General features: G+C 36.3%; 1 protein-coding gene across 2 annotated transcripts in view; it reads left to right on the top strand.

Moving 5' to 3' along the window:
* Positions 1–27,163, top strand: part of neurl1aa (neuralized E3 ubiquitin protein ligase 1Aa) — a 91,218-nt gene that overhangs the window by 30,202 nt on the left and 33,853 nt on the right. Inside the window, exons 1-3 of one of the 2 annotated variants that reach the window (XM_083523125.1) lie at positions 10,121–10,369; positions 21,423–21,664; positions 24,622–24,943. In XM_083523125.1, coding sequence (XP_083379251.1) covers positions 10,336–10,369; positions 21,423–21,664; positions 24,622–24,943 — 598 coding nt within the window. In that variant the 5' untranslated portion in view covers positions 10,121–10,335. Of the gene's footprint in view, positions 1–10,120; positions 10,370–21,422; positions 21,665–24,621; positions 24,944–27,163 lie in introns of those variants that run through there. The other variant, XM_083523124.1, reaches the window with a different exon arrangement.

Raw genomic sequence — 27,163 nt, 5'->3', positions numbered from 1 at the left:
GATGACCTTCTTTCGGCTGCTTCTGTCAGAGGTGCCATTTCTGATATAACCTTCCTATTTATTCAACATCCTGGCCTGTTCGACCTCAGCAGCAGGTCGAGAACCCTATAGAGGAAACAGACCCCCGTTTTCTGTATGACACTGTATACCATTCAAACAGGGACCAACCAATGACTTTATGCTATACACAATGCCTGGACATTTTATTTCAGTTGCAATATCGAAATAATTGTGACCCATTGGACATCTATCTTTACCTTTGCATATACACAACATTAATAGACTTGTAGTTGCACACATTTATGTGTCAAAAGATGGATGGGTCACCAAGCTGTAGTGCTGCTGCTCCCACAGTAAAATGTTTCACTATGCTGGAGACACACAAAGACTCATATGAAATGAGAAATCTTCACTGCCTCCCTAGAAGGCGTGAAAAGGAATTGATCTAAGTTGGAAAAGCACTTTGAGGTAAGTCTCTGGATGGGATATCAGACTCAGGCTGTTATCGGAAAATTTTGAGGTAGTAGAACCAGGGTATAGTTATTTATTCATTTACTTACTTACTTACTTACTTACTTACTTACTTACTTACTTACTTACTTACACTACAATAAATTCATAAAAGAATCTTTCAAAAATAAGTTTTGTGTGAAAATTAATTGACATCCACCTACAAAATGTCTGCCTTTAAACATTTATTATATGAAAGATTTTAAATAAACATATTTCCTTATCTCAGTCCATATAAAAGTGTGGCAACAAATGTGACGATGGCACACACAGTCAAAAGAGGTTAGGTTTAAAAAGAAAACCCTTTCATTATTCCTGTAATATGAACTTTGTGAGTCATCCGCAGATACTGATGTATGTATATCACATGGCATTAATATCGAAGCTGTTGCCACATATTTAATTCATGAAATCAATTGAGCTCGGTTATTGCTTTCTTATTTTATTCGCTCTTTTCCTGTATCCAATAGTATGTATAATATTTTGCACATGGTGCTGCGTTATGGCACAAAGCTGCTGCTCAATAGACTTTTTGTTTTAACACTGAGGGGGCACTGCTGCAAGGGTGTGTGTGTGTGTGTGTGTGTGTGTGTGTGTGTGTGTGTGTGTGTGTGTGTGTGCGTGTGTGTGTGTGTGTGTGTGTGTCTGCACCCTCTGCAGTTGCCTCTATATTCTATTACAACAGTGACTCAGGAGAATATATAGAAACTAAAAATCTTGTTTAATTCAGTCATTTTGGACAAAAAGTCTATATAGTTTATTTCCAGACTTGATAAGTATAAGTCTTCAAAGAAAATCTTTTGATAATACTTCATAATATTACAATTTTTTTATTTTAGCCTATAAATATAACAATGCATTCAGACATGTAGTGTTTTTTAGTGCATGTGTGTGTGTGTGTGTGTGTGTGTGTGTGTGTGTGTGTGTGTGTGTGTGTGTGTGTGTGTGTGTGTCTGGTGAGCACATGCACATGCAAATTGAACTCCCTTAAAACATGATCACCGGTTGTCGTGGAAACATTGAGTAGCTGCTGCTCAACAGCAGATGATGGCAGTAAACATAAATGTTCACACAGATGCCCACTGGCTGAAGCAGACGGCTTGTTTAGACATACTCAAGGAAGACACAGGCAACCTGATGTGCCCCTCAGCTGATACAAATAAGAGTTACATTTAGGTCCAAAAATATTAATTTCCAGAACCATCTAAATATTTACCGCTTGCTAAAATCCTTTATTTCTTCATCTGAAAAACTTTCTTTCTATACGATGAAGTCTTTGCAGCTCACCACCACCTCCTCTCCTGCCTCCTCAGTGACATTTCCATGTCTCAGAGCAGATGTTAAGACAGCCTTTCACAGAATATAAAAAGTACACCCATGCTCTTTTCTCTTAGCTCCCCTAGTCACTCCCCATTCCTGAAATGTCAGTTGCACTCGCAGAGATTTCACTAGAACCAAAATGCATGTAAATGTATTAGTGCCAGAAAAAGCTGCTTTGTGTGAAGCTTCTATTGTTCCCAACAAATAAAACTGATTTGAATTATGTGTACAAATAAACAAACCCATGCCGCATTATTTCTATCCATTCCAGTCCACATTAAATAAACCTCTGATGATTTTATATTCCTCTCAGATGTATGATGCAGGTTGCTCTTAACTGTTTACAAGCTTTACAAAAAAAAAAAGAAAAAGAAAAATGAACAGAATAAGCTGTAGCTTATTCTCCGGCTACTATGGATTACTCTTTAACCAGACAAAGTCTTTAGTTTATCCATAAAAAATTTAACACTCTGCTAAAAACAGCCTCCAAACTGATAATAGTGTAAATGCACATCTCCAGAGCCGGCCAGGACACTCAGTCTTACAATAAGTGGGTATGTAAATCACACTGGACAGTTTTATAGCTGGCAGCAGATGCACTCCGTTGTTAGGCTTCACAAAGAATCAACACAATGATATTTGAGCAGTTCAACTCGAACAGATGTATAATTAACTTGTGTAATTCTAGCATTATCTTATCAGGTGAATACAGTGTGCAGTTGCATGGAAGTGTTCTTGATGGGGTTTGTTCACACAACAAACCCTTGCATAACATTTTTTAGTATTGTTCCTTCAGTTGTGTAACCATGAAGTTACAGTTCATCAAACAAAGAGATGAAATGCAGTCCATGTGGACAAAACACTCCACACACTCTTTTTGGTGACTATAACAACAGTTCTTTCTAACTGCAGGGTTTGTATTAATGTACTTATTTGAAATTTTATTTTAATTTTTTTAGTTTGTTTTTGTGATCAAATAAAATAACAAATCACAGTGGAATACGGCGCCTGTCAAATGTTTAAAAACATCGAAACTTTTATAGTTTTTTGCATGTTACTTTTGTTGATATGCAAAAATACTAGGTAATTTAATGGTATGGAGATTTATTTTGACCAAGTAAATATATAAATATATAGATGTAAAACTTTGTTTATTGAGCTTTACACTCTCTTTGCATCCACACAGATAAAAACATTTAGCTGAAATTCTTTGATATACTTCTTGTAGATTTTGCCAAAGGTGTTCTTTACTAGTTGAATGTTTCTTTTTTACCTTCTAATCCAGTTTATTCCAGAGCAGTTCAATAGGACTTAGGTGCAGACTTAGACAGATCATTCCATGAGAGATAACACTCTAGCTGGCAGTTTGTTTCCTAAATAGCAGTTACAGAACTTGGACATATGCATCAGGTCATTGTTTTATAGTGAAATTGGGTTCAATGAACTGCGACCAGATGGAACTGCATAGTGTTGAAGTATGTAATAGTAGCCATGTTGGTTCAGTATTCCTTTCACTTTCCAACCTGCCCTGCCCCAAAACCTTTAAGCTTCCACCTCCATGTTTCGCTGTGGGTGTGAGGCAGTCTTGTAAAATCTTCTTTCCAGTTCTTCATTTACATAAGTTCTTATTTGGACTCATCTGTCTACAGAACTTTCTTCCAGTCACTCACTGTCAAATTCCTGTGTTTCTGCTTTTTTTTTTTTTTTTGGATTGTTGGATATAAGCATAAGGAAAATGCATGGATGGATAGATGGACTTTCTAGATGTTTGACCATTCTGAAAGTTTGCTGTTTTCCTGGGAATCCTGGAGGCTTCACATTTGTCCTATTTTGAGATATAAAATATGTATTTTTATTATTTCACTTGATTTAATCTAAAAATTTGGAATTCTTGTTGAAGTTTCATGAAGAATAATGTATACTGATATACCATCATACTAATATTTCTCCACATTCCAAGTTGAACATTATCCAGATTTCTGTGATCTTCTCAAGTGTTTCATTCTTTAGTCCTATTTAATGAGCCTGTGAGTGGGTTTGGTGTAATTAATACTTCTATTTATATACAGTGAATTAAAGCAGCTCAGAGCAGAATGAATAATATGATAAGATGTTCTATTAACAAACCCGGTGTAGAGCATTTTGTTTATCAGAGTGGAGTGTGTAATGTTGGCATGGCAGAATTTAAGGTAGAGACAGAAAAATGAGTGAGAGTGAGAGACATCCAGGCTTAGTCATGTAACAATAAAAGCAAAGTACGCACAAGAACACACGCACAAACACACACACACACACACACACACACACACACACACACACACACACACACACACACACACACACACACACACACTTAAATACCATGCATACCAGGCAACATGAACCATTTGCTTAGATTTGCATTTGTGTAAATTGCACATACATACAAAAAGACACATACAATGAAACATGTGTGTTAGCTATGCCTTATTTTCAGGGTCTTTTATATTGTAAACCATTTTTATAATCTCACAATGCACCACAATAGATACATGACACATGAGCAGTCATAGAATATGCATAATGCACTACAATGCTAGTTTTTTAGTAAGTGAAATCACAAACAATGCACTGTTCCAAAAATGCAATGGTCTTTAAAATTCTTCAGTGAAGTCATTTCCATAGTCATAGATTTGGGTTCTTTGAACTCAATCATGGTTTACACTATGCATGTTTAAATAGGCTCAGTTATTATTTTTGTAAAAATCCAACTTTCTATAAAATTTGCTGCAATTCTGAAAACTCTGTATTCATCAACACAACTTAATATCTTGTTATGAATTTTTTTCCAACTGATCATTTACCATTTTGGAAAATAAAGATAAATGTTTTAATCGCTTTCCACTATTCCAGGATTTCCACCATTTCAGGTTTAAGGAAAGTACAGGAGTGTGGATTAATATCATCCGCTGCGCAGTCAGGAACTGCATGCGGGCATTGCCAATTAAGAAGGCTGAGCCGGATGCTGGATTTTAGGGGATTCTGCAGTAATGAGCAGTAAACAGTAAAAAATAAGCCCTAAACAGTACCTTTTCAACAGGATCCTTTCACAGATCTGCCGTTTAATGTCCACATGGGTGATAATTTTTTTTTGTTGATGCAGCTGCTAAAAGTGTGTGAATGCATATGTGCTCTAACTTCTGGATCAGGAGGGGGAAAAAATAATAGTTTGTTTAATCACGCTAATTGTCATTAATTTGTCTGACGTCAAATATGTACTTGTCCAATATAAGCTACGTTGACCATACTGTATATCGCTGTGTAGTCATTAAAAATATTAATGACTACAAACATTTTGTGTTTACTTTTGCAGAAGGTCAGAATGTTAAATATATACTTGTCGTATATTAGTTAAGTCAAACATACATAGGTTTTTTATGTAATATTAATGACTCGAAACGTCCTTATTTTGGCTTTGCAAAAAAAAAAAAAAAGCCCTGCAAGGCCAGATAGCATGTACTCTTATAGGGGGAGTGGGCGGGGCTTGGTGTCAGATAATATTTATATAACTGACAATAACATAGTGATATCTTCCAGTCAATTAACTTTTTCTAGTACATTGACTGCCAGGCCACTCTACACAAAGTTATTGCCGGCTGTTATAGAGAGCTTTCTTAATTATTAAACTTTTTTCCCGTCACACAAAGTGAGGCAAAATGGAAAATTCTGCTGTGATACCTTTTTCCAAATCTGCTTTTATACTGTAATCAACCCTAATTTTAGTTATATCAATCCAACAACCTGACCCACCAGGCCAAACCTAGCCAAAAACATACAGAGTGAAGATTTAATGCAGAAAAAAGGAATTGTAAACAGCTAGTTCCCTAGCATTCCGTGTGTTTATGCGACAGGGCATGACTAATGTCTCAGAGTAATGCGCTAACCCATGTAATGTAGGGTATAAAATCATTTACTTCTGTCACTTAAATAATCTTACTATGTTGTAAGTTATGCTCGAGTTTAAAGGAAAGGGATTAGGGGAGCATTTTGAGCACAATGTTTGTCCGTTTCACATTGTACTAATGAGTGCACACAAAGGATCACACATGCAACACATTAAAGACAGTATAAAATGGCAGAACATGTTTGGAATTGATAAACCCCTGCACACAAAGAGACACACACACCAGTCCATATAGTCACAGAGAGGAAGCAGAAAAACTTTGACTGCACATGCAGACAGATATATGACAGTACATTACGCGTAACTGCTTGGTTAGATAGATCCCTGAGATCTGCTGTGTGCTGTTCGTCAAGCTCAGCTCGTTTTTTATTTTCTGATCAAGACAATTATGATGGCAATACATTCACAACCTGTGCCAGCATCATTCCCATCACCCTCAAGCCCGGTACTTAATGACGTGCACGTTTCATACGCTAACTGTGCAATCTGTGCGCCATGTGTGAGGTGGAATGCCTTCGACCGCACCGCGGTTCTGGAGAAAGCGGTGATTTCATTTTGATCAAAGTCGCCGTGCTCTGGCCAAGAGCCCTGTGGTTTGTTATGGCTTCTACCATGGCTCTAATTGTTAAAAGGGACAGACGGCCACGGAGTAAATATTATTGCTAACCTGATTTCACCGCACAATTCTTTCTGCGTCATCGAGAATGGCAAGATGAGGCACTTTAATTAACTTAATTTTCTCCAGAGGATGGTGACCCTTTCACAATCTCTGCCAGTTTTATGTATGAATGTAATTGCATTAAAGCGAGTTTGCTCCAATGAAAATGTATGTTGCAAGAATAATGCTTTTAAATTGATTTGGAATGAGACCTGAGCAATCACTGCATTGCAATGACAATATCAGTTTCAAAACAGCTTGTCGCAGCACCGCGATGAGGAAAGCAATCTCACGGTAGTGATGACAGGTTAGGTCACAGCTCCGACTCAGGAAGGCCACTTTCTCATGTCAGCCACAAGCATGTTCACATTTGGGAGAGATGTACTTCCAGGAATGCAAAAGAAGAAGGAATGTGAGTGATACACCCCCCCCCACACACACACACACACACAAACACACACACACACACACACACACACACACACACACACACACACACACACACAACCCACCCCACCAATGCCATTAGCTCCTTGGTTCTTAACATAGAACAGTCCAATTATTGAATCTTCACCCTGTGGGGCCTTGGAATAAATTTAACCAGTGTTTTTAATAATTAATTAATGCATACAACATGTCCAGGGCTTCTAATTGAGTATTTATAAATGGTGCAGATCAGTACAGTGTGTACAAATAGAAGGTCAAAGGGTGAGTGTAATGTTAGAGATCCATGTGCACTGCAGTTATATTATCAGTAGTACTAGTCCTGCATTGTACAGTCTTCGGCTATACAATCAGCTAAAAAGTTGAGGCATGTTAATTTGCCCCAGGCATGTTTACTTTGTCAGTTCTTCGTATCTATATACAGTATTCCTAAATATTTAAGAAATATACAAATGCCTGGTTACTGTAAAAGAAATCTACAATACAGTAATTATATCTGTCTAATCTGCACTTTACAAATGTTTGAACATTCCTACAGAGAAATACGTACTTGGAATGGTCAGCATTTGAGAAATGGGAAGATAGTAATTTGTTAATTGAGTGATTTGCATATTTAATCTTTCTGTAATGGAATGTCAGTATCTGACGTGTTCTATATAAAATATATAGAACACACTTCTATACTGTATAAGGAGAAAGCTAAATCTAAAACCAAATACCAAATCACTCAATTTATAAATGTCATAAAATGTTAATGTAACATTGTAAAAGACGGTTTGGGTGTCAGAAGTTTGTATCAAGAGAGTGATCATGATAGAGTTTACAGGAAAGAACTCAGTTTGTCAGTAAAATAATAAGCTGATTTTTTTTGGTGTTAAAAGGGTAAAAAAGGGAGACTGGTGATTTTATAGCTTCTGTAGAATCAGTGATACTGGAACTAACTCATTTCAATTACTTTAAATATACGATAAATGTTTCAAATGCAGTGTGCTGTTATAGGAAAATAATTCGCTTTAGGGAGGTTGCAGCTTGGCTGCATCACATCAGCCTACTGTTGATTATTTTCCTATAACAGCATGTGCCATGATGATTTATCCTTATGTAATGTAGCTAGTCAGAAACAGGTAGAGCTGCATCTAGCACATGAATCTTGTTTAGTCATGTGGTTTTGATAGGATTTGTTTTGATGACCGAGTGGTTTGTATTTGCATATAATGAGCCTTTTATCTACAGAGCTGTTTGTCAGCAAATGCTAATCTTTTCTTTTGATTCAGAATCAGACTCACCTTGTTTACCAAGTATTATTAGTTACATGTGCAAGAAAATGTGTCATTCTTTAAAAATATAAAAAAAATATATATATAAACTAGGAAAATATGAATTAATAAAATTATTATTATTATTATTATTATTATATACAGTACTAATGATTATAGTATATAATAATAATAATAATAATAATAATAATAATAATAATAATAATAATAATATAGTACTCACTACTTAAACCATATGCACTCAGCAGTAGAAGTGTATGCACTCAGTACGAAATATATATGCTGTACCAATAGTACTATACAAGACCTATACCAGAATGTTAAATGTTTAGCATTAAAACTAAATACTGTATACCTAGTACTTACTGCAACAAGTCAGTTTGCATGGCTTCATGCAACCTTTCCAAAAGCATGAATTACTGGAACATGTCCGGTGGTCTGATAAAACTTGGATAAACTTGTTTGACTTAGATGATGTCCAGCATGTGTGGTGATGCCCTAGTTAGAAGTGCCAAGAAAACTGTGACTTGCCTACAGTCAAGCATGATGGTGGTAGCATCATCATCTAGGGCTGCATGAGTGCTGCTGGTACTGGGGAGTTTTCCAATATGAATACGACTGCAAAACACACCGCCAATATGACAACTGCATTGCTGAAGCTGAAGGTGATGGAGTGGCCAAGTACACTATGTTTCCAGACCTATACCCTACTGAGCACCTGTGGGGCATCCTCAAGCGGAAAATGAAAAAGAAGCCATGTGTCTAACATCCAGCAGCTCTGTGATGTCATTATGGAGGAGTGGAAGACGATCCCAGGAACAACCTGTGCAGCTCTGGTGAATTCCATGCCCAGAAGGATTATGGCAGTGCTGGATAACAATGATGCTCACAAAATATTGACACTTAGGACACAGTTTTGACATGTTCACTTAGGATGTACTCACTTTTGTTGCCAGCTATTCTGACCATAATGTCTGTATGTTGAGTTATTTTCAGAGTACAGTAAATCTGTATTGCTATACAAGCTGCACATCGACTAAGTTTCATTTCCATAGTATTGTCCTTACAAAAATGGTTGCTGAAATGTGAGGGGTGTATTCAGTTTTGTGAGATGCTGTTCATGAACGATTCATTCATTTTCAAGGTGTCTTTATTGTTACTCGGAAGAACGAATAGTCTCAAAGAGTGATTCGTTCATTTTCTACTGGACCTGCATGAGCAAAGCATAGCAAAATCTTCATAGGTTATCTACAGGAAACACAATTGAGTAGTTAATCTCATGTGTTCTGTAGTCTGAGTCGTTTGTTCTTTTATCACGTGACTTCTATAGAGAGAAACATTTTATTTTTTTGTCTGATCCTAAAATTATTGTTACAAATAATTATGGGATTACGTGATAAAAGAACTATCGATACGGATGAGAAAAAATGAGAGGTGAGCTACTCATTCTCTTTATCATAATTTATCACTGCCTTAATCCTCCTGGACATGGAATTCACCAGAGCTGCAGAGGTTGTTGCTGGGAACCTCTTCCACTCCTCCATAATGACATCACAGATCTACTGGATGTTAGACACATGGCTTGTTCTTCATTTTCCGCTCAAGGATGCCCCACAGGTGCTAGGGTTCAGGTCTGGAAACATACTGTACTTGGCCATTCTCTTTATCATAATTTGGCCTTAACTGCTATATCATATTTGCATTTGAACTATAGTCGAAGTGTATGTAGACGTGTTGGGGTTCTGAAAATTTTACATTTTATTTTATTTCTGGTCAAAGGAACGAAATGAACTAAATGACAATCATTTTCATGGACGAGTTTAAAAAAACTAATTCAATAAAATGATCCGATTTTACCATCACTATTTTCATGCACACCAAACAGCATCTTTTGACTGGGAGAGTGGGCGTGGGTCGCCGCGGCCCCGCCCTTATGCAAATATGTATGTGGAGCCTGCGCGTGTCCGTGCGCTCAATGAGCCCGTAAGCGAGACGCTTCGGGAGGCGTGTCCGAGTGTGTACCGGAGACAGACCTCTCCTTGTGAAGCGTGCGCGCGTGTACGTGTGCTTATGTGCGTGTGCGAGGAGAGCAAGAATGCCGTCGCCGTGGGATTGCAGCCGCTTCCGCGCGACACGCTGAGACAATAAATACGAGGACGGAGAGGAGCGCGCGGCGTGCAGCCATGGGAGGCCAGATCACCCGTAACGCCTTGTATGGTGAGAAAGCGTCCGTTTAAGCCCCATCTATCCAGACGTATATTGTCATATCTCATCCTGTAGCTGAGCGTTTATAAGGGCGAATGCTTTTGCATATAATAGTGCTATATATGATGGGTAAAAAAAAGAGTTGTGCGTCTTATTGCTTTCCTGCTTTAGACACATACTGCATGATAATATCCTGTGAATGCCATCCTATAAGCGCCTCGCGCACCTTCAAGCGGTACAGCTTGATCCAAAGCTCGCGGCGTGAGAAGAGAGAGAGAGAAAGACTCTAATTTCTCACGTTTTACGACAAATACGTTTCTTTATAAAGCTGTATATCTTCTGCACAAGCTAAGAGCATTAGAACTAGATGCACTCAGTATCAGACATGTATGCATGTGTACTAGACCCTCATACAGTGTACTATGACTATATGCTCACTGTGTTTTATTAACTAAATCTGCTCAGTGCACTAGAGCTGCATGCAGTGTACTACAAATATATGCCCTCAGCAGTACAATTATATCTACTCATAAATAAAACAATTTGTACACATTAGTAAAACTCAGTATATGTACATGTTCTCAGTACTAGAACCAAATGCATTTAGCAGTAGAGCTACATTCACTTAGTACTAGAACTCAGTACGTGTACTAGAGTACTCAGTACTAGAACCATAAGCAATCAGCAATAGAGCTACATGCACTTAGTACTTAAACTGCATGTACTCAGTATTGAAAGTATACAATTCAGTAGAACGATATGCCCAGTACTTTAACTATGTGTACTATAACATAATATAAGTACAAAGTGCATGTGCTAGAGTAGTCAGTACTAGAACTATATGCAATCAGCAGTAATAATATAAACATATAAGCACTCAGTACTTGAACTACATAAACTCAGTATGATATATATAACATCAACATGATAACTCTGACAGTGCCAGAGATTTTATGAAATAATCATTCTCAACAATAGTTGTATGTACAAGAACTATATACCAATAGTAGTCTATTCAAGACCGATATGCTTAATTCAGTGTAATAACTACAGGTACTCAGCAGTAGAATTTCAAATCCCTGAGCACTAAAACTATACTAGCTATATCATATACTTACTACTAGAACTAGACCTGTAGTAGAGCTCTGTATTCTCAGTACTAGAAGTCAGAATTAGCAGTGTATGTACTGTGGCAAAAAGATATGTATGCAGAATTGGTTGCATATTTGAATCATTAAAGTACAGTATGAAGCACTTAAGGTACATATTCAAGTTCTCTGTCCTTGGTAAATGCTAGTTTAACACATTCAGAAACGAATAATTATTGTCGTGATGTTATTACAGTAAAGATGAAAAGGCAAATAACACGTTAAGCAAATGTTAGTCGTTTGATGAGGAGATAGTGGTCAAATGAGCATTAAATTTGCTACGCTGACAGTACAAGCTGTAGCCATGAATGCATTCTGTGCTTTTGCATTTAACCTAAGCATAAATAAAAATTTTGGTTTTGTGTGTGTGTGTGTGTGTGTGTGTGTGTGTGTGTGTGTGTGTGTGTGTTAACTTGATGGTATTCCCCAGGTTGTGAAACCAAAAGTAATTTTAGATGAAATACTTGTTGATAAGCATTTTACACCTAAAGTATGCATATTGTGTTATTGTATATAGCATAGAATTCTCTCTGCAGCCATTTAGTTGATTATTTTAAGATTAAATATCTTCACACAGTTATTTTGCAGATCTTTATTAGTACAAAAAGACACAATATCAAGCTTTTTACACACACTTCTAATCACTTTCTTTTTCACACACGCAAGCCCACTCCTGCTTTTGTTTGTGTGTCTGTGCAGCTGTCTGGCCTCAGGTTAAATCCTGTACACAAAGCACACAATCATTCGTCCTAATTTAGACATTGTCATATATCGAATTAAGCGAACTTGGCCTGTGCCCAATACTCAGGGTTCTTAGAGTTGATGAATGTTTTTTCTTTCCTCTGATGTCAGCTCAGTTTTTTTGTTCATTCACTAAAATTTAGAATGTGGAGTATCTGATCCCAGTCCAGCATGCACAGGCATCTTTTTTTCCAGCCTAGCTTGAAGGTCAGCACATAAAGATGATCTGTTGTCCAATTATACATGATCTTTTTTGTCTTTTCTCTAGGGTTATTGCAAGTACAAGCATGAACTTGTGCATGTATGAATGTGTGTGTCAGTCTCACAAAGATCTGAAGATGATTTTACAATGCCTTTGTAGTGTGTGTGTGTGTGTGTGTGTGTGTGTGTGTGTGTGTGTGTGTGTGTGTGTATATATATATATATCAGTTTCTCACAGAGCGTTTTGGTTTATAAAGGCGAGAAGGTCTCTGAAACTCTATTGAGGTATTGACCCTTCTCTGTCATGTGACCAGACCGTTTTAATGAAATATTGACTGGCTTAATGTCATGACAGAAAAAAAAGGGAGCAAACACTTCTAACACTAAGGATGTGGAAGCTTTATTAACATGCCCTATTTTTGCTAGGGTATGATAAGCTAATAAAATTTTTGTCTTGAAAAGCATAAGGATGGTGGGCAATAGTCTCATAGTCTCATGGTTCATAGTTGTTAGCTAATGCATTCTCTTCACCACTGACGACACAGGGTCTGTTAGCCTGGCGTGACAGAAACATATGTGTGTGGATCAGGTGGCACCGGTGCTTGGTAACCAGGCCTGCTTTCTCTCTCCGTTTTCATTTCTATTACTATGACTCACTCAGGCCTTTGTTTAGAAGCACAAATGTGTATATGACAACAGGACACATCATCAAGAAACAGATCATCTAGAAAGACAAAGACATGTCATGACTCTCTTATCTATAGGAACGTTACTCTGCAGCAGTATTATTCACTGAAGCGTTTACTTTTATTTCATGTGCACAGTTAATGTTCAAATGTTTGTTTTTAGTAAATAAACAAATGAAAAAGATCATCAAAGATGGAGTAGTGTTTTTGCAGTATAAGCACATCCTGAAGTGTTGAATTTTTCTAATACTGCAATCTTATGTATTTATAATGCATTTATTTATTAATAGAACAGCACATCATACTTTTTATCTATCTACAGTTAAGTGAAATGTTTGCGGGATGTCAATGAGGTAATTGTGAAATATTCCATTGTAACAGCTATAAACAGTTCTTTCAACTCTCTCTCTCTCTCTCTCTCTCTCTCTCTCTCTCTCTCTCTCTCTCTCTCTCTCTCTCTCACACTCTTTCTACATCTCTGACTGTTTCAACACACTGACACCTATCAAAATCTACATCTTGAAGCTATTTGCTTTCAGATTAAAAAAAAATAATATTAAACGTTTTTTTATTTGCATTTATGTTACGTGGCCCTTCAAACACATCTGTGTGTATAGTCTGAGCTATTGTTATTTAAAAGGAGTGAACATCAATCACTTTCCGGACAGAATAAACAGATTTAAGAATTCAACATCTTCCTGTGTTTAATTAGCCTTCGCTGACAGGGTTTAGGTTGCCTGGTTGGGCCAGGGAGGATGTTTAAATTATTTATGCATCTTTTTCTCGTATCCACATTTGATAAATATGTAGCTGGCCATATTGGTCGTGTCTCTGTTGCGCGAGACCTGAGTACACAAAGCTCCATTTGCAGTGTTTACTGACACACAATACATCAAGAACCACTGGTGCATTTGTTGCCATTTTAACCAGGATGCTCTGCTGTAAAGTGACAGCTCGGAAATCCCGTTTTAGTCATTTTGTGAAAAGCTTGAGAAACCGTTAAAACAACATCTGATCCAATTGTATCTGATCCATTTTGCTTAAATGACACAGCTATTAAATCTGATTATGTAATATCAGATCCCCTATGTGTATTATATACATGCGCAGCATTGTGCAGTTTACAGTTTTTTGGGGGACAGGTGTATTATTTATGTTTGTTAGTGCTATTGGTTGTCAGTACTTGAGACTTTTTTTTTTTTATGTCCACACCCAAGCCAAGTTGGCACTTGTCACCATTTAGAAAACAAGCGTTAAAGAGGCGTGTGCTACAGACAGAAAGCCCATTGTGTTGATTTGTTTTAGAAGACTTTAATACCATTATGGAAATTTGTAAGAACAAATCAACACCATTTACCTGTATTCCCAATCTCCCCATATCTTTTCTCTTTCTCACATAGATATTAGAACAGTTGTACTGCAGTTTCTTTTGGAGTTTGCTATTCTCTAGACCTGTTCAAATATATGACTGTTTTTTTGTCCTTACTGTCTAAATTAGATTGTATCTTAGCTCACAGGTCCTGTAGCTAAAGGTTATCATGTTGTCATCGTCAAATAATTTGCATATTAAACATGATTGGTTCAAGCATTGAAGTTTGTTGTGACGTCATAAACTCTTTCTATTATATATATATATATATATATATATATATATATATATATATATATATATATATATATATATATATATATATATATATATAAAATTGTGTCTGAATCAATTTATTATCAGAAAAAGGAAAAAAGTTCTCAGCAACTGTATAATAGATTACATTTTTACAGTAAGTCCAACCCACAAAAACTAAACTTAACTAAAACACAAGAGCAGAACCTTGTAAAGAAAGATCTTTAGTGGATAATGCATGCTAGACAGGACCTCCACTATATAATATTTAGAATAAAAGGAAACATGAAAATCTACTGATGCTTATATTGGTGCTTTTATCGACGAGCACAATCATGCGATGTTCTTTTAGATATGTCATCATTGGACACACAAATGCATTCCTATACATGCCTAATGGAACTAATAGATATATTTTTCTTTGTGACAGACAAACAGTAAAGCATGTCAAGTCTGCAATTAGCATGTAACAGTTAAAAAGAAACTGTCATGTTCATATTTTGTTTTCGGTGCTGTGATTTCGAATTTTCTGATGTAATGCTTTTTTAGATTTTGTGTTTTCAGCTTTATTATTGGAAAAAATACACGTAAAGCTTTGCTGTCACTTTTTGCTGATTTCCATTTGATTTCCGTTTTTGGGTTGTTATAAAAGATATTTAACAAGTAAAGGTTTTTAGCACCTATGTAATAATTACCTGTAAGTAGTCACAAGTTACATTTACGTATAGTTGTATTGACTTTGTTATTTCCAGGTCACTTCCCAAACTGACACTAAGTCGATTGCTATTAAGGCTCAACAAGGTGTGTTTGTGTGTGTGGGTTTCACTAGGGATAAGCATTAATGCTGTGCTTTGTATAGTATCACACTCAGTTAAGTACTCAGAAGGGGGTCTGTGCTGCAGCTTGGCCTCGGATAATAACAGATACCATGGCATTTACCATGAGAACCACCAGGTTACCTCATATCACAACAGTGTTCTGTGACCATGTGTTGCTTTAACCCATTGTGCCTGCTTATTACAGAAAGGTGCCCTTAAATAAGTTAAATGATGCAAAAAGCTTAATGTTTCCTCTCTTTTGTAGCATGCGCACACAAGACAACAGGATTATGTTGTCCGTGATTTGATAAAATGCCATATGGCCCATTTAGTAATTGTTCATTAAACAGCAGTTAGTGCTGATTCTGCTTGTATGTGTTATTTTTTATTACCTCAAAAGAAATTAAATATACTAGCAGGGATATAAACTGACTCTTAGACCTTTCCGGACTATCCACATTTTAAAATTTCATGTCTATATCTAATACCAAAAGACCTACACACACATAGCAGAATCTAAGTTAAAGAAAGGTTTTAGGGAGTCAGTTGGATGTATCTTATAAATATTTGCATAGTCAACTGAAGGAACTATCAGGAAAGGTTATTTGCATATCGCCTATTAATCAGCAGTTACTGTTAGATCTTTTATTGCACGCAACTGTTTTTCAACCGATGTATTCGAGATAACACTACAGCGGCTCGGACGCGATTTTTACACAAGAACACGTCAACGAAAGGGTTTATTTTATTTGGAATGCAGCCTTTAAATGCTGTTCTCTTTCGCTTCACATTTTACACATTTGGCTTGTAAATTCGCTTTAAATGTTCCTGCAAATCCAACAGATCCTATTGTGCTAAACTTAACCTTTCCCTTCTTTTGTTTTGGAAACTATTTTGCAGCAATGATCGCAGCTCTTGTGTGCTTGTGGAATCATGCACGCGTGGCGCTGTGTGCTTACACATAATACCACAGAAGTGACCTTTAGGAGTGCTTTAGGAAAAAAACATGACTGTGTGTCACTTTCAGGGACCTGCGGTCGTGTTTTTTCATTTCCATGAACTCTTTTAACAAGGAGCTCATATTGTGTCCACATGAATATATATTAAGTAAGAATGACAATTTTGGCTCAGAATGTAAAGCATAATTAGTAGACTAGGTAAATATATTCAGTATTCTCTTTTATAGTTGCTGGTATGTACTTTATTTCTATTAATTTTTTATATCTGAAGTAGAAGCAATGCAATGGTGAGTTAAAAGTGAGACAGTGAGTGTAGCAATGACTCAATCACCTCATATATTTATTTCATGTAGTCATTGTTTAGTATTCGGGAATTTATTATTCAGTACATAATATTAAAAATATTTATATTTTGTCAGACCGGACAAATGTGTTGCTTTTTGCTGGAAGCTGGCGCTTGAATTGTTTGTAAATTCACTCAGTGTTCCGACCTTGTTTCCCTTTTTTTTTTTCTTTTGTAGACTTATAGCACACTTGTGGTCATGAGGTAAAATGTGGCCAATACAGAGAGTAAGGAGGAAAAAGGTCTGTTTTATGTAATGGTTGCTATATTGTCGGTGCTTTTCTTGCCTTTTTTTTGGAAAGAATATAATATAGATTGTAAATTGAATATATTTTTAGCCACTCGTGGCCTGTATGTAATGACACAGACATCATATCATGATGCTTGAAGACATTTCTACATGATATTTATCACAAGAAGAATAATTTTCTTTTAAAGAAGAACAAAAATACGAAGAAATCACCTAATTGCCTCATGATAATCCCCATGATATCTCAGGGAAGTGTATTGTGACAAAATGTTTCAAATATTGATATCATCATATTACCCACTTCTAATCAGAATGTACATAAGTAATATAACAGGAACGTATGCTTCGCCTATCAGTTCCAGTCCTTTTCAGAAGTAGCTAATGAGTAGCCTGCATGTTGGCACTTGCTGTTAGGAAGCTAATTACCCTGTAATTATGCACTAATTGCGCAAGTTTATTTGATTAGTTGAAGTCTGGATTGTGGATTGGCACTGACCAGATACCCAGGTCTCTGGAGAAGTTTATTAAATTTAATTAGAAGTGCAACAGGGAACCTTAAACAAATTGTAACTGTAATTTGTATATTCAGGAAAAATTATTTTATCTCACTTACCATCTTGGTAGCAAACTAGATGGATAGAGAGAAAAGAGAGAGAGAGAGAGAGAGAGAGAGAGAGAGAGAGAGAGAGAGAGAGAGAGAGAGAGAGAGAGAGGGAAATGATCACAATGTACCACAAGCTCATCTGTGCATCCTTATGTAAGAGCTGCTATGTGCTAGTTTTTTGGCGAAATAATGGGTTGCCATAGAAATAGCAGCACCATGAACCATCTCTAAGAAATCAGTGTGTGTGTGTGTGTGTGTGTGTGTGTGTGTGTGTGTGTGTGTGTGTGTGTGTGTGTGTGTGTGTGTGTGTGTGGCTGGGTGCGTGGGTGTGTCTACAGTGACATCATAATACTTAGTAACATACTTTATGACTGAAAGCAACGATAAGTCATTTGATATCTGCTATAATGAGCATAGTCTATATTTTGCACTCGTGGGAAACTGCTTTGACGCGTGTTCACACTTACGAAACTGCAATGTGTGTATCATTTTACTCTGCACCCCTCTGCATCTAAATCAGACTGGGTCGAAATACTGGCAGGCAAAAATAACCAAGAATAATTCATAATCTTTACACTGCAGGGTGCACAGAAAAAGTACACAGGGCTAATACCGAACAGCTAGCAAAGAAATGACAAGACAGATGCAGATGCGGGACTGAATACATATAGCATGATAAACCAAAGCACATTAGGTATCAGCTATGGTGATATAACCATAAACTGCATAGGTAAATATTTATTTAACATTTGACATCAATTAAAGTGTTTGAAATGGAAATATAAACATCATTTAGAAAGTAGTTATTAGTTACAGTAGGGGGGACTGTAGTACCATTTGTTGGATAGTACTGAATTTCATCCTCTGAGATTGTTTTCTGGAATAATAATAATACCTTAGTCTAAAAAAGAGGAAAAATCATTTCCACTTTTTATTTTCTTGATTTTGACTGGAATAGGAGTGTATGATAGTGTGATTTTTTGCTTAAACACATGGCACACTTGAAGTGCATAGTTTACTTCACCATGGCGTAACAACCAAGGAGCGTCCTGCTTTTAATGAGTATTGATTATTGATTGATGGTTGTAAGCTATGGAGGAGGTGTAGGACATGTTTAATGTATGGTCACCAATCTAGCCACCATTCTTATTTGGAAATCACTTTCACACAGCTTCTTGACTGTACCAGTTGTGTGTATGTGTAGGCATACAACCTTGACCGAATAAAACATTCCGGAATCGAACATCACCACATCTACGGACCTGCTGTGGTGGGGATCAGAGAGCAGAAAGTTCACAGCTGAAAGGAGAAAAGGTCAAGCAGGTGGAAAGCTTTAGGTCGACTCCCACCTAAGGTTTTGTAATCATCAGCAGGCAGCCTTGCGCAACATTATCCGAATCTGGGATCAGCTTTGTGATCACATTTCAGTCTAACTACATTATTGGCACACTTGTCAATTATGCCTCCAGCAAGAAATACAACCTGGATCCTTTTTAGATGGGATAAGATTATAAGGGATAAGAACTCTGGAGAAGGAATAAGGATCTAGACATGTGTCTGTTATGTAACGTTGCTGGATAGTGTCTCTTATGATTATGTCTGATTAGCAAATGAATTAAAACTGCAATGCAAGCCAATTTCTTTACTCTTTTAAAGGCTAGAAGCACTTGCTGTAGGGAATGTTTTAGCAAATATCAAGCTTAGGATAACAATAACTTATGTGTCACTGTAAATGTTGTAGCATCATAGCAAGTTTTGCCATGGCATGAATTCTGAGTAGCCTTTATGCTAATAATAGATGTTCAGAGTTTTTATTTGAGTTACTGGAGCTTATTGATTCAAACTATTCTCCACATTTTTGTCAGCAAAGGAGCAATGGTACCGCACACTGGATTTTTTCTCGCTTTCCACACCATTCTTTTTCTAGAAAAGAATCTGGGTATAAAAGTGGCAGAAGATTCAGAGTTACTTTCTGAAATACTATTTTTTTTGTGCCATCTGACACAAGCAAGCATTCCACAGTCAAAATCAACGACATTGCATATTTTAGTTTTTCTGATTATTTGGTGTAAAGCTCATAACCTGTATATACATGGTTTTGGGTATTGCCCTACAGCCACATGATTGAATAATTGATCAATCACAAAAAGTGTTAAGATGTTCCTAATAAAGTGCCAGGTGAGAACCTGAGGAGATGTTTACTGTTCATTTAATAGAAGGAATATTCTTTCCAGGCTTTTAAATGTTCAGTCCTTAAACAATTACTGGCATGGTGAATTTAGACTTGACTAAAATCCAAGTGACTAATAATGAATCCAGTCGGATTAGGGCTGAAAGGAAAGCCTTTATTTTAATTGCATCAGAATAACAAATGCCTCATCAATGCGATTGTTTTACTGATTTACCTTTATTGATAGTGATATTGAGATGAATATCCATTTCACAAATTTGGCCTCCACTTCAGAATCTATTTCCCTCCCTACCAATCATAAATGCTAACACTCAAAAGAAAGAAATCATCAGGACTAGCCTCAGCTCAGATGAATAGGGTGTGTGTTGTAGTCAGTGCAGAGTTGCTAAGGAACATGAGCTCCCACTTAACCTCTATTTTCTCCCTGACAGCTGCAGCTCTCATGCTTGCTAATGCATTCATTTCATCCTGCTCTGGCCACAAAGATCATCTTTAATAAGACACGCATATACACACCCAAACACTCCTGCACATGTACATACTTCATGCACCGTGTCAGAGAAGGCCATAGACATACGCTCTTTTTGCTTCTTTTGTCAACACCTATTTATCGCACATATACAGCGCACCAGACACAAACACTAAGGCAAATGGAGGTGTCTGTAATCTTTTAACAGAACATCTTTGCTGCATGTTGCAATTCAGAGACAAAAGAGGTTTCATGGTTATTGACCTGACGATCTATCATCTGGGGACAGTCTCACCTTATCAGTGGTAACTAGGAAGTACTACCACAGCAACTGAACATTTAACAGTTCAGAGGTCATAACAGGAGAGAGCCTGCAGAATCCTGGCAGAGCACAGTGATAATGTCAACATGACAGCGTGATAAAGTGAAAGGAAAGAACAAAGATGAGGATTCTGTTGGTTTTTTTTTTTATATGACAACAGGATATGAGAAACAAAAATAGGCAAATTTTTTTGTAAGGCCTGAAAGCTGATGAAAATTAATACCTTGCTCTTCTCTGTTGATGAAAATTCACATAAATGAATAGTGAGTTTTTTTCTGAATATTTTTTGAAGGCTCTATTGAAATTTTATGATTGTAGTACACCTGGCAGAATGAATACCTTCTGTCTAGAGACACTATTATAAAAAAAGGTCACGTAGACAAATCAGAATACAAATATGAGCTGATTTTTTTCTTCATCTTATTGTCTTTCTCAATTTCTTTTGGTCTGTCTGCTTTTTATACTGTCCCCGCAAAGCAATTTGTCACATTGATGCTTTCCATCTTAAAAGAATATGTATGCTTTGTAAAGACTCAAAAGAAAATGCCATCATCGTGGTACCTAGCTAATTTGAAGAGACAGTTATATTATTTGTCTATCAGGTAACAAAAATGTACCTGTACCTTCTATGTTTATTCCGAAAGTGAGTGTGTTCTTTACATGCCACACAAGCTTTCTTTCTTATCTTTTTCCTCTTTTACTTTGTCAGATTCCCTGGGTGGCCCATTTCCTTCATCCGCTCACCAATACAATCAGAAGCCGAAGCGCTGCTTGCCCTTACAGCCATGCATGGGTTTACCTGTCAGCCCACTGCTCTTTCACCCCAGTGCCAAGGGTTCACAGATTGTCATGGATGTGGCCCAGAAGACAGTCAAAAGACAGGCAAGCTTTTGCAACGCTATCACCTTCAGCAACAGACCCATTGCCCTGTACGAACAGGTCCGCCTTAAGGTGAGAACTTGGGAATTCAGCCAACACTATTATTATATAGTCAACATTATTAAACCGGACAATACAAGAGAGAAAATAGATTATGTTAATTAATACACCCAAAAGCAGTTTGCACTGCAACAGATTCTCAAAACAAAACTGAATATCAACAACAACAAACATTACTATAGATCAATACATGTTTTAATGGAAAAGAAATGGTTTCCAGTTGTTTCCAATTAACAGTGCTTTATGATCTTCCCTTTTTTTGGTCCGTGTGATACAACTACATCTGTAAAAGTCGAGGTGCTTGCGTACTTACAGTACAAATGTTAAAAAAAACATGATTGATCACATTTATTTTTGTCTTGTTTTTTATGGCTATAAATACAAAAAAAAGATTGTTTTCTTCATAGTGGTGATTCATGTTCCCACTTTTGAATCAAGCTACAGATTCTGAACTGATGACATACATGGAAAATAAAAACGGAGAAACTCTTAGATGAAGAACTATTCACCTTTATATATATATATATATATATATATATATATATATATATATATATATATATATATATATATATATATATATATATATATATATATATATATATTTAATTTTTTTTTTTTTTGTTAAAAAAGTAAACACACATTTGTTTGCCACTCGGATGTGTGCCACTCGAATTTAAATTGTCCATTTTTGTGCACACTGATTGTTTCCAGTACAGTATTATTATATATACAGTTCTCATCATAGTTTGCTGAAAAACTGTACCAGGTTTACAAATTAACATCAGTCAACAATGTGATGACCTCATGCGTGATTGTTCTGTTGCAGAACATTAAAACCTTACAGGATCATGAATATTTAAACATTTTGTGAGTAACAAATTTAGTCTAGAAATGGAGATAGTTAAGATTCTGGTACTAAACTAATGATAATAATGATGATGATAATAATAATAACTTTACATTAGACCGCTGACTTCTATTTAGAGAATCAACTGAAATGATGAATGAATTGAAAGCTATTGGACAGTTTTGGAAACCGTGAATTAATGTTGCTGACCAGTTATTATTTGCCTACATAGGATTTATCTGAACATTTTACACCACTGTAAATTAGTTCTGATTACACTGTTCTGATATAACTCTCTCTGGAGCATTTTCTTTTCACAATCACTGTCTCATTCTACAAAGAAGTGTGGCCTCACATGTAATCAATTTTATTAACAGATACAGTGCAAATATATAGTAATACACACACACACACACACACACACACACACACACACACACACACACACACACACACACACACACACATACAGAGAGGCTCTAATGAGCTTTGCAGGTAAATCCCATCAGTCCTTTAGTCATTGTTTTACTGTTTCTCTGTCATGTGCAGTTTCCACAACAGGTGCCAACAAGTCAAGACAAAGAAAGATATAAACAGAAAGAGAGAGAGAGAGAGAGAGAGAGAGAGAGAGAGAGAGAGAGAAAGAGAAAGAGAAATAGACAGGGGTAAATATTGAAGCCTGTGCCAAAACCGTTAGTCTGGCACTTAATCCGGCTCAACCAGTTAATGCTCGATTCACAGACATGAACCCCACCACCACCCTACTCACACACAACTCATTCTCTACCATAGTAAACACACACACACACACACACACACACACACGCATACATACATACACTGCTCTCAGTTTTAAAATGCAAAGACTCTCTAAAAGCCTGGGACACTGTAGTGTAACTCACCAAGTTCTTGACATGTTTGTAGTTTTTATCCCCTCAGCTGAGGCAGCGGTTACTGTAAGTCAAATAAAACAGACCCCTTCTACTCCAAACACAGCATACTTCTCCCTTACACAAGGGCCCTAAACTCCCCTTTAGAATTCCCTTTAAAGGAATGCTTTATCCAAAAAAACACTAATGCATGCTTGTGTCAAATTACAGCTAGTGACGGACAGACTGGTACATATGTCCTTAACTCTGAGTGATCCCTTATTATGCTCATAAAGCAGTATAGTTAATGGCAATCCACATTAGAAAACATAACTTACATTGCCCTGATAAGCAAATAACATGACTGAATGGTCAGTCTGAATAGTTCTGGCTCCAAAGTGCCATGGACTCCTACTCGTTCCTGCAGTTATTATTTTTATTCAAGGATATTAGAAAAAAATAAGGAGGTACAGGAAACAGTCAGTTACACCATAATTCTTACTCTGTGAATCTTCCAAGCAGTCTATGAAATAAATGGAAGGAGATAAAAAAGAACAAGACACAAGACATTAATTACGAAAGTTTTATTATACTTTGAATAAAACAACAACAAAAAAAAAAAAAAGTTTAATTGCACTCAAAGCAGAGAGAAAGCAGACTTCAGTCAGAAATATTAAAATAAGTGAATAGATCTCCCTTTCTGACCTTTTTAGCCTAATCTAGCTGGCTCTGAGAACTGCCTTTCAAGTAATCATTTACATAAAATCATCAACAGAAGATCTGCAACAGAAGCCAAGATGGGTCATGTTGATAAAAGTTGACAGAATATATTTCCATATGTTTATTGACCCTTCTAGAGGATTTTTCAAGTACCTTTTTCAGATTAATGGGTTTGCACTCCTGCTTCATGCTGTAATTTAGAAAACATTAAATAATTTAGTAAATACTATAGCAATCTAATAATGTATATTTTTCTTTATGAAACTATAGATTATTAATAATAGATACAGTTCTTCACATTTTACAGTATTATCAAGTAATAAGTAATTACATACTAAAAGTGTTTTAGTATTTTACTAAAAGTTTTTGCTTTTAGACCATGAGGGACGGCTGGCTTGAGCCATTAACATGTTTGTTTTGCTTACTACCTTATTAAAATGTATTATTCAGACCTGCCATATAAATATTTGCCTTATGAACTTCTTTAACTTTGTCAGAAAAACTAATATTGGCATTTTAATGGTATACAGATCACAAAGAAGCAGTGTTGTTGGAGTGGTGCTCTTCGCCTGGGCTTCACCTCCAAAGACCCCTCACGCATCAACCCAGACAGTTTGCCCAAGTATGCTTGCCCAGACCTGGTGTCTCAGAATGGCTTTTGGGCCAAGGCACTGCCTGAGGAGCTAGCCAGTGAGGGCAACCTTGTTGCCTTCTGGGTGGACAAGAAGGGCCGCGTCTTCTACCGCATCAACGGCTCTAGTCCCATGCTATTCTTTAGCGGTGTCCGGACCACCGAACCTCTCTGGGCACTCATTGACGTCTATGGCCTCACTCGAGGAGTCCAGCTGCTCGGTGAGTCACACACACAACCACCAGTGTTCACTACAGGCTCTTCTTATGCCTACACAGTCATGTTCATATGACATTATTTCTTTTTACTCACATGATCCAAGGCACAGAGACTCACATATGAAATGAGACATGTACTATTAAGTTTAAAATAATAATACAGTATATTAGTAATAAGTAAGTAATACGTTGTGCCACAAATTAGCAAAGTAATATGTAGACTAAGGTGGAGTAATCATTAGTGGGGCTAAAACATTTCCTCAAAACTTGAGTAGTTCAATTTCAAAAAAGCTTTGAGGCAAATTATTTGCCTCAGTGCTTCGTTTAGTCTGTTTAACCACACAAGGAGCACTGTGTTTCCCCACGGACCATTATTACTGATGCACCACCCGATAAATGTGGGGTGCTATGGACATATAAAAACACAAAAGAAGCCACTAAAAATAAAAATGGAGGAACGCGGAGATAAAACTGAGGGGCAAGGAGAAGATTCAGGCCAAAGAAAATGACAAAAAGTTTGCAAAGTTTGGGATAATTTCATTCGTACACTGCGGTTACAATTTTTAAAGTATATTGAATTTGATTTTTATATCTTTATTTATATTTTTAGATTTGCATTTTGATATGTAATATGGCAATTATTTGCACTAAATGGGTTTAGTTTTTACAGATGTTCTTGTATGCGATTTCAGCAATAAAAATTTTTCTAAAATCAAAACAAATGAGTTTTTTAAGAGACCCATCATATTTTCTCTTGTAAATTTAGTATTGCTCTTTAATAAAGAAAAAAGTACCTCTTACCCGATTACTCAGGTATTGTCGATGGTAGAATATTGGTAGAATACTCTATCACTAAAATCTTCATACTCAGCTGTATACAGTTCATTTATGCTCTAAAAAAGATGGAATGGAAAACACAGTTGACTACAATCACAAGAAATTAATCCATAGTGTAGCTATAACAATGCTTGTCTGAGTCAGAGCTAGTTTTAATCTTACTGTTTAGTATCTTAATATATAAATTAGCTTGACTTCACTGTTACTAGTTTACTTTGTATGAGGCAAAAAAATCAAAAGGAAGAGAATTTGCTTGTAAAAATTGAATATATGCAGCTACAGATACTGGTTAATGTCCTAACACTAAAATTTTGGCAATGAATTATTTTCTATTCAACATGTCATAAATCACCTCAGTAACAAGACAAATTATTTTGACCAGGACTGTTCTCTGTGTTTGTTTTTCTCTTTTGCCCTCCAAACTTGCCATCTGATTGTTCAAAAGAAAATGTGCTTGACATGATTGTGATTTCTTTTTTTTTTTTTTTCTTTTTTTTTTTTTTTTTCGGAAAACTTTCAAGTTTAAAAAGTACATTCTGGCCATAAAAAGAAAACACAGATGGCGGTGTGTTTTATATTTTTACAGAGGAAAAAAATTGCGATTGTGAAAGCATAGACCATATGGAACATTGCTGCTTGTATGGAGATCTTTTCATTAAACATGGGAATCAGCTAAGGTGTCTAAATCAGAATCAGAATCAGAAAGCGCTTTATTACCAAGTATGTTTACACACACAACTAATTTGACTTGGTGACAGGAGCTTTCAGTGCAGGAGAAAGTACAGACATAGTATAACAAAATATATTTCGTTTTTAAAATAAAATATATTATATTAATTTAAATGAAATTAAATCAAATATATTTATTTTATTTTGTCAAAATATATTATATTATTTTCTAATGTGAACCCAATGAATCCAAGTGTGATGGCACTATTTTGACACATATAGACATCCAAACTGTTAAATATAAATTTCTCAGAACCAACACGAGTCAGCTAATAAATATGTTTGATATCTACTAAGGAATGTTTATGACTAGAGGGAAACTTCATTGAAAATGTACTGTTTTCAGAAAGGCTTGAAAAATGACATATAAACCAAATGTAGACTTTCAGAGTAAAACAAATGTGAGGATTAGGAATGAACCAAAATGCCTGGAGATTAATAGGTATATACTAACAATGGCAAATTTTTTATTTCTTATTTTTTTCTTTTATACTAGAGCATGTCCTGAGTGTTTTCAAGTTCAGTGTTAAGAGCAGCCGAGCTGGGGTGTGTAATCACACTCACTCTGGCACGCACAGAGAAACTTAGCAGGGCATACCATAGGCAGGTCTTTGATGTACTGGTGTGTGTCAAAGCCTACACACACACACACACACA

The sequence above is a fragment of the Silurus aristotelis genome (genome assembly GCF_946808225.1).
Source record: "Silurus aristotelis genome assembly, chromosome: 20".
Lineage (NCBI taxonomy): Eukaryota > Metazoa > Chordata > Actinopteri > Siluriformes > Siluridae > Silurus > Silurus aristotelis.
Note: the sequence above shows the minus strand (reverse complement) of the source record. Positions and strands in the feature narration are given on the sequence as shown.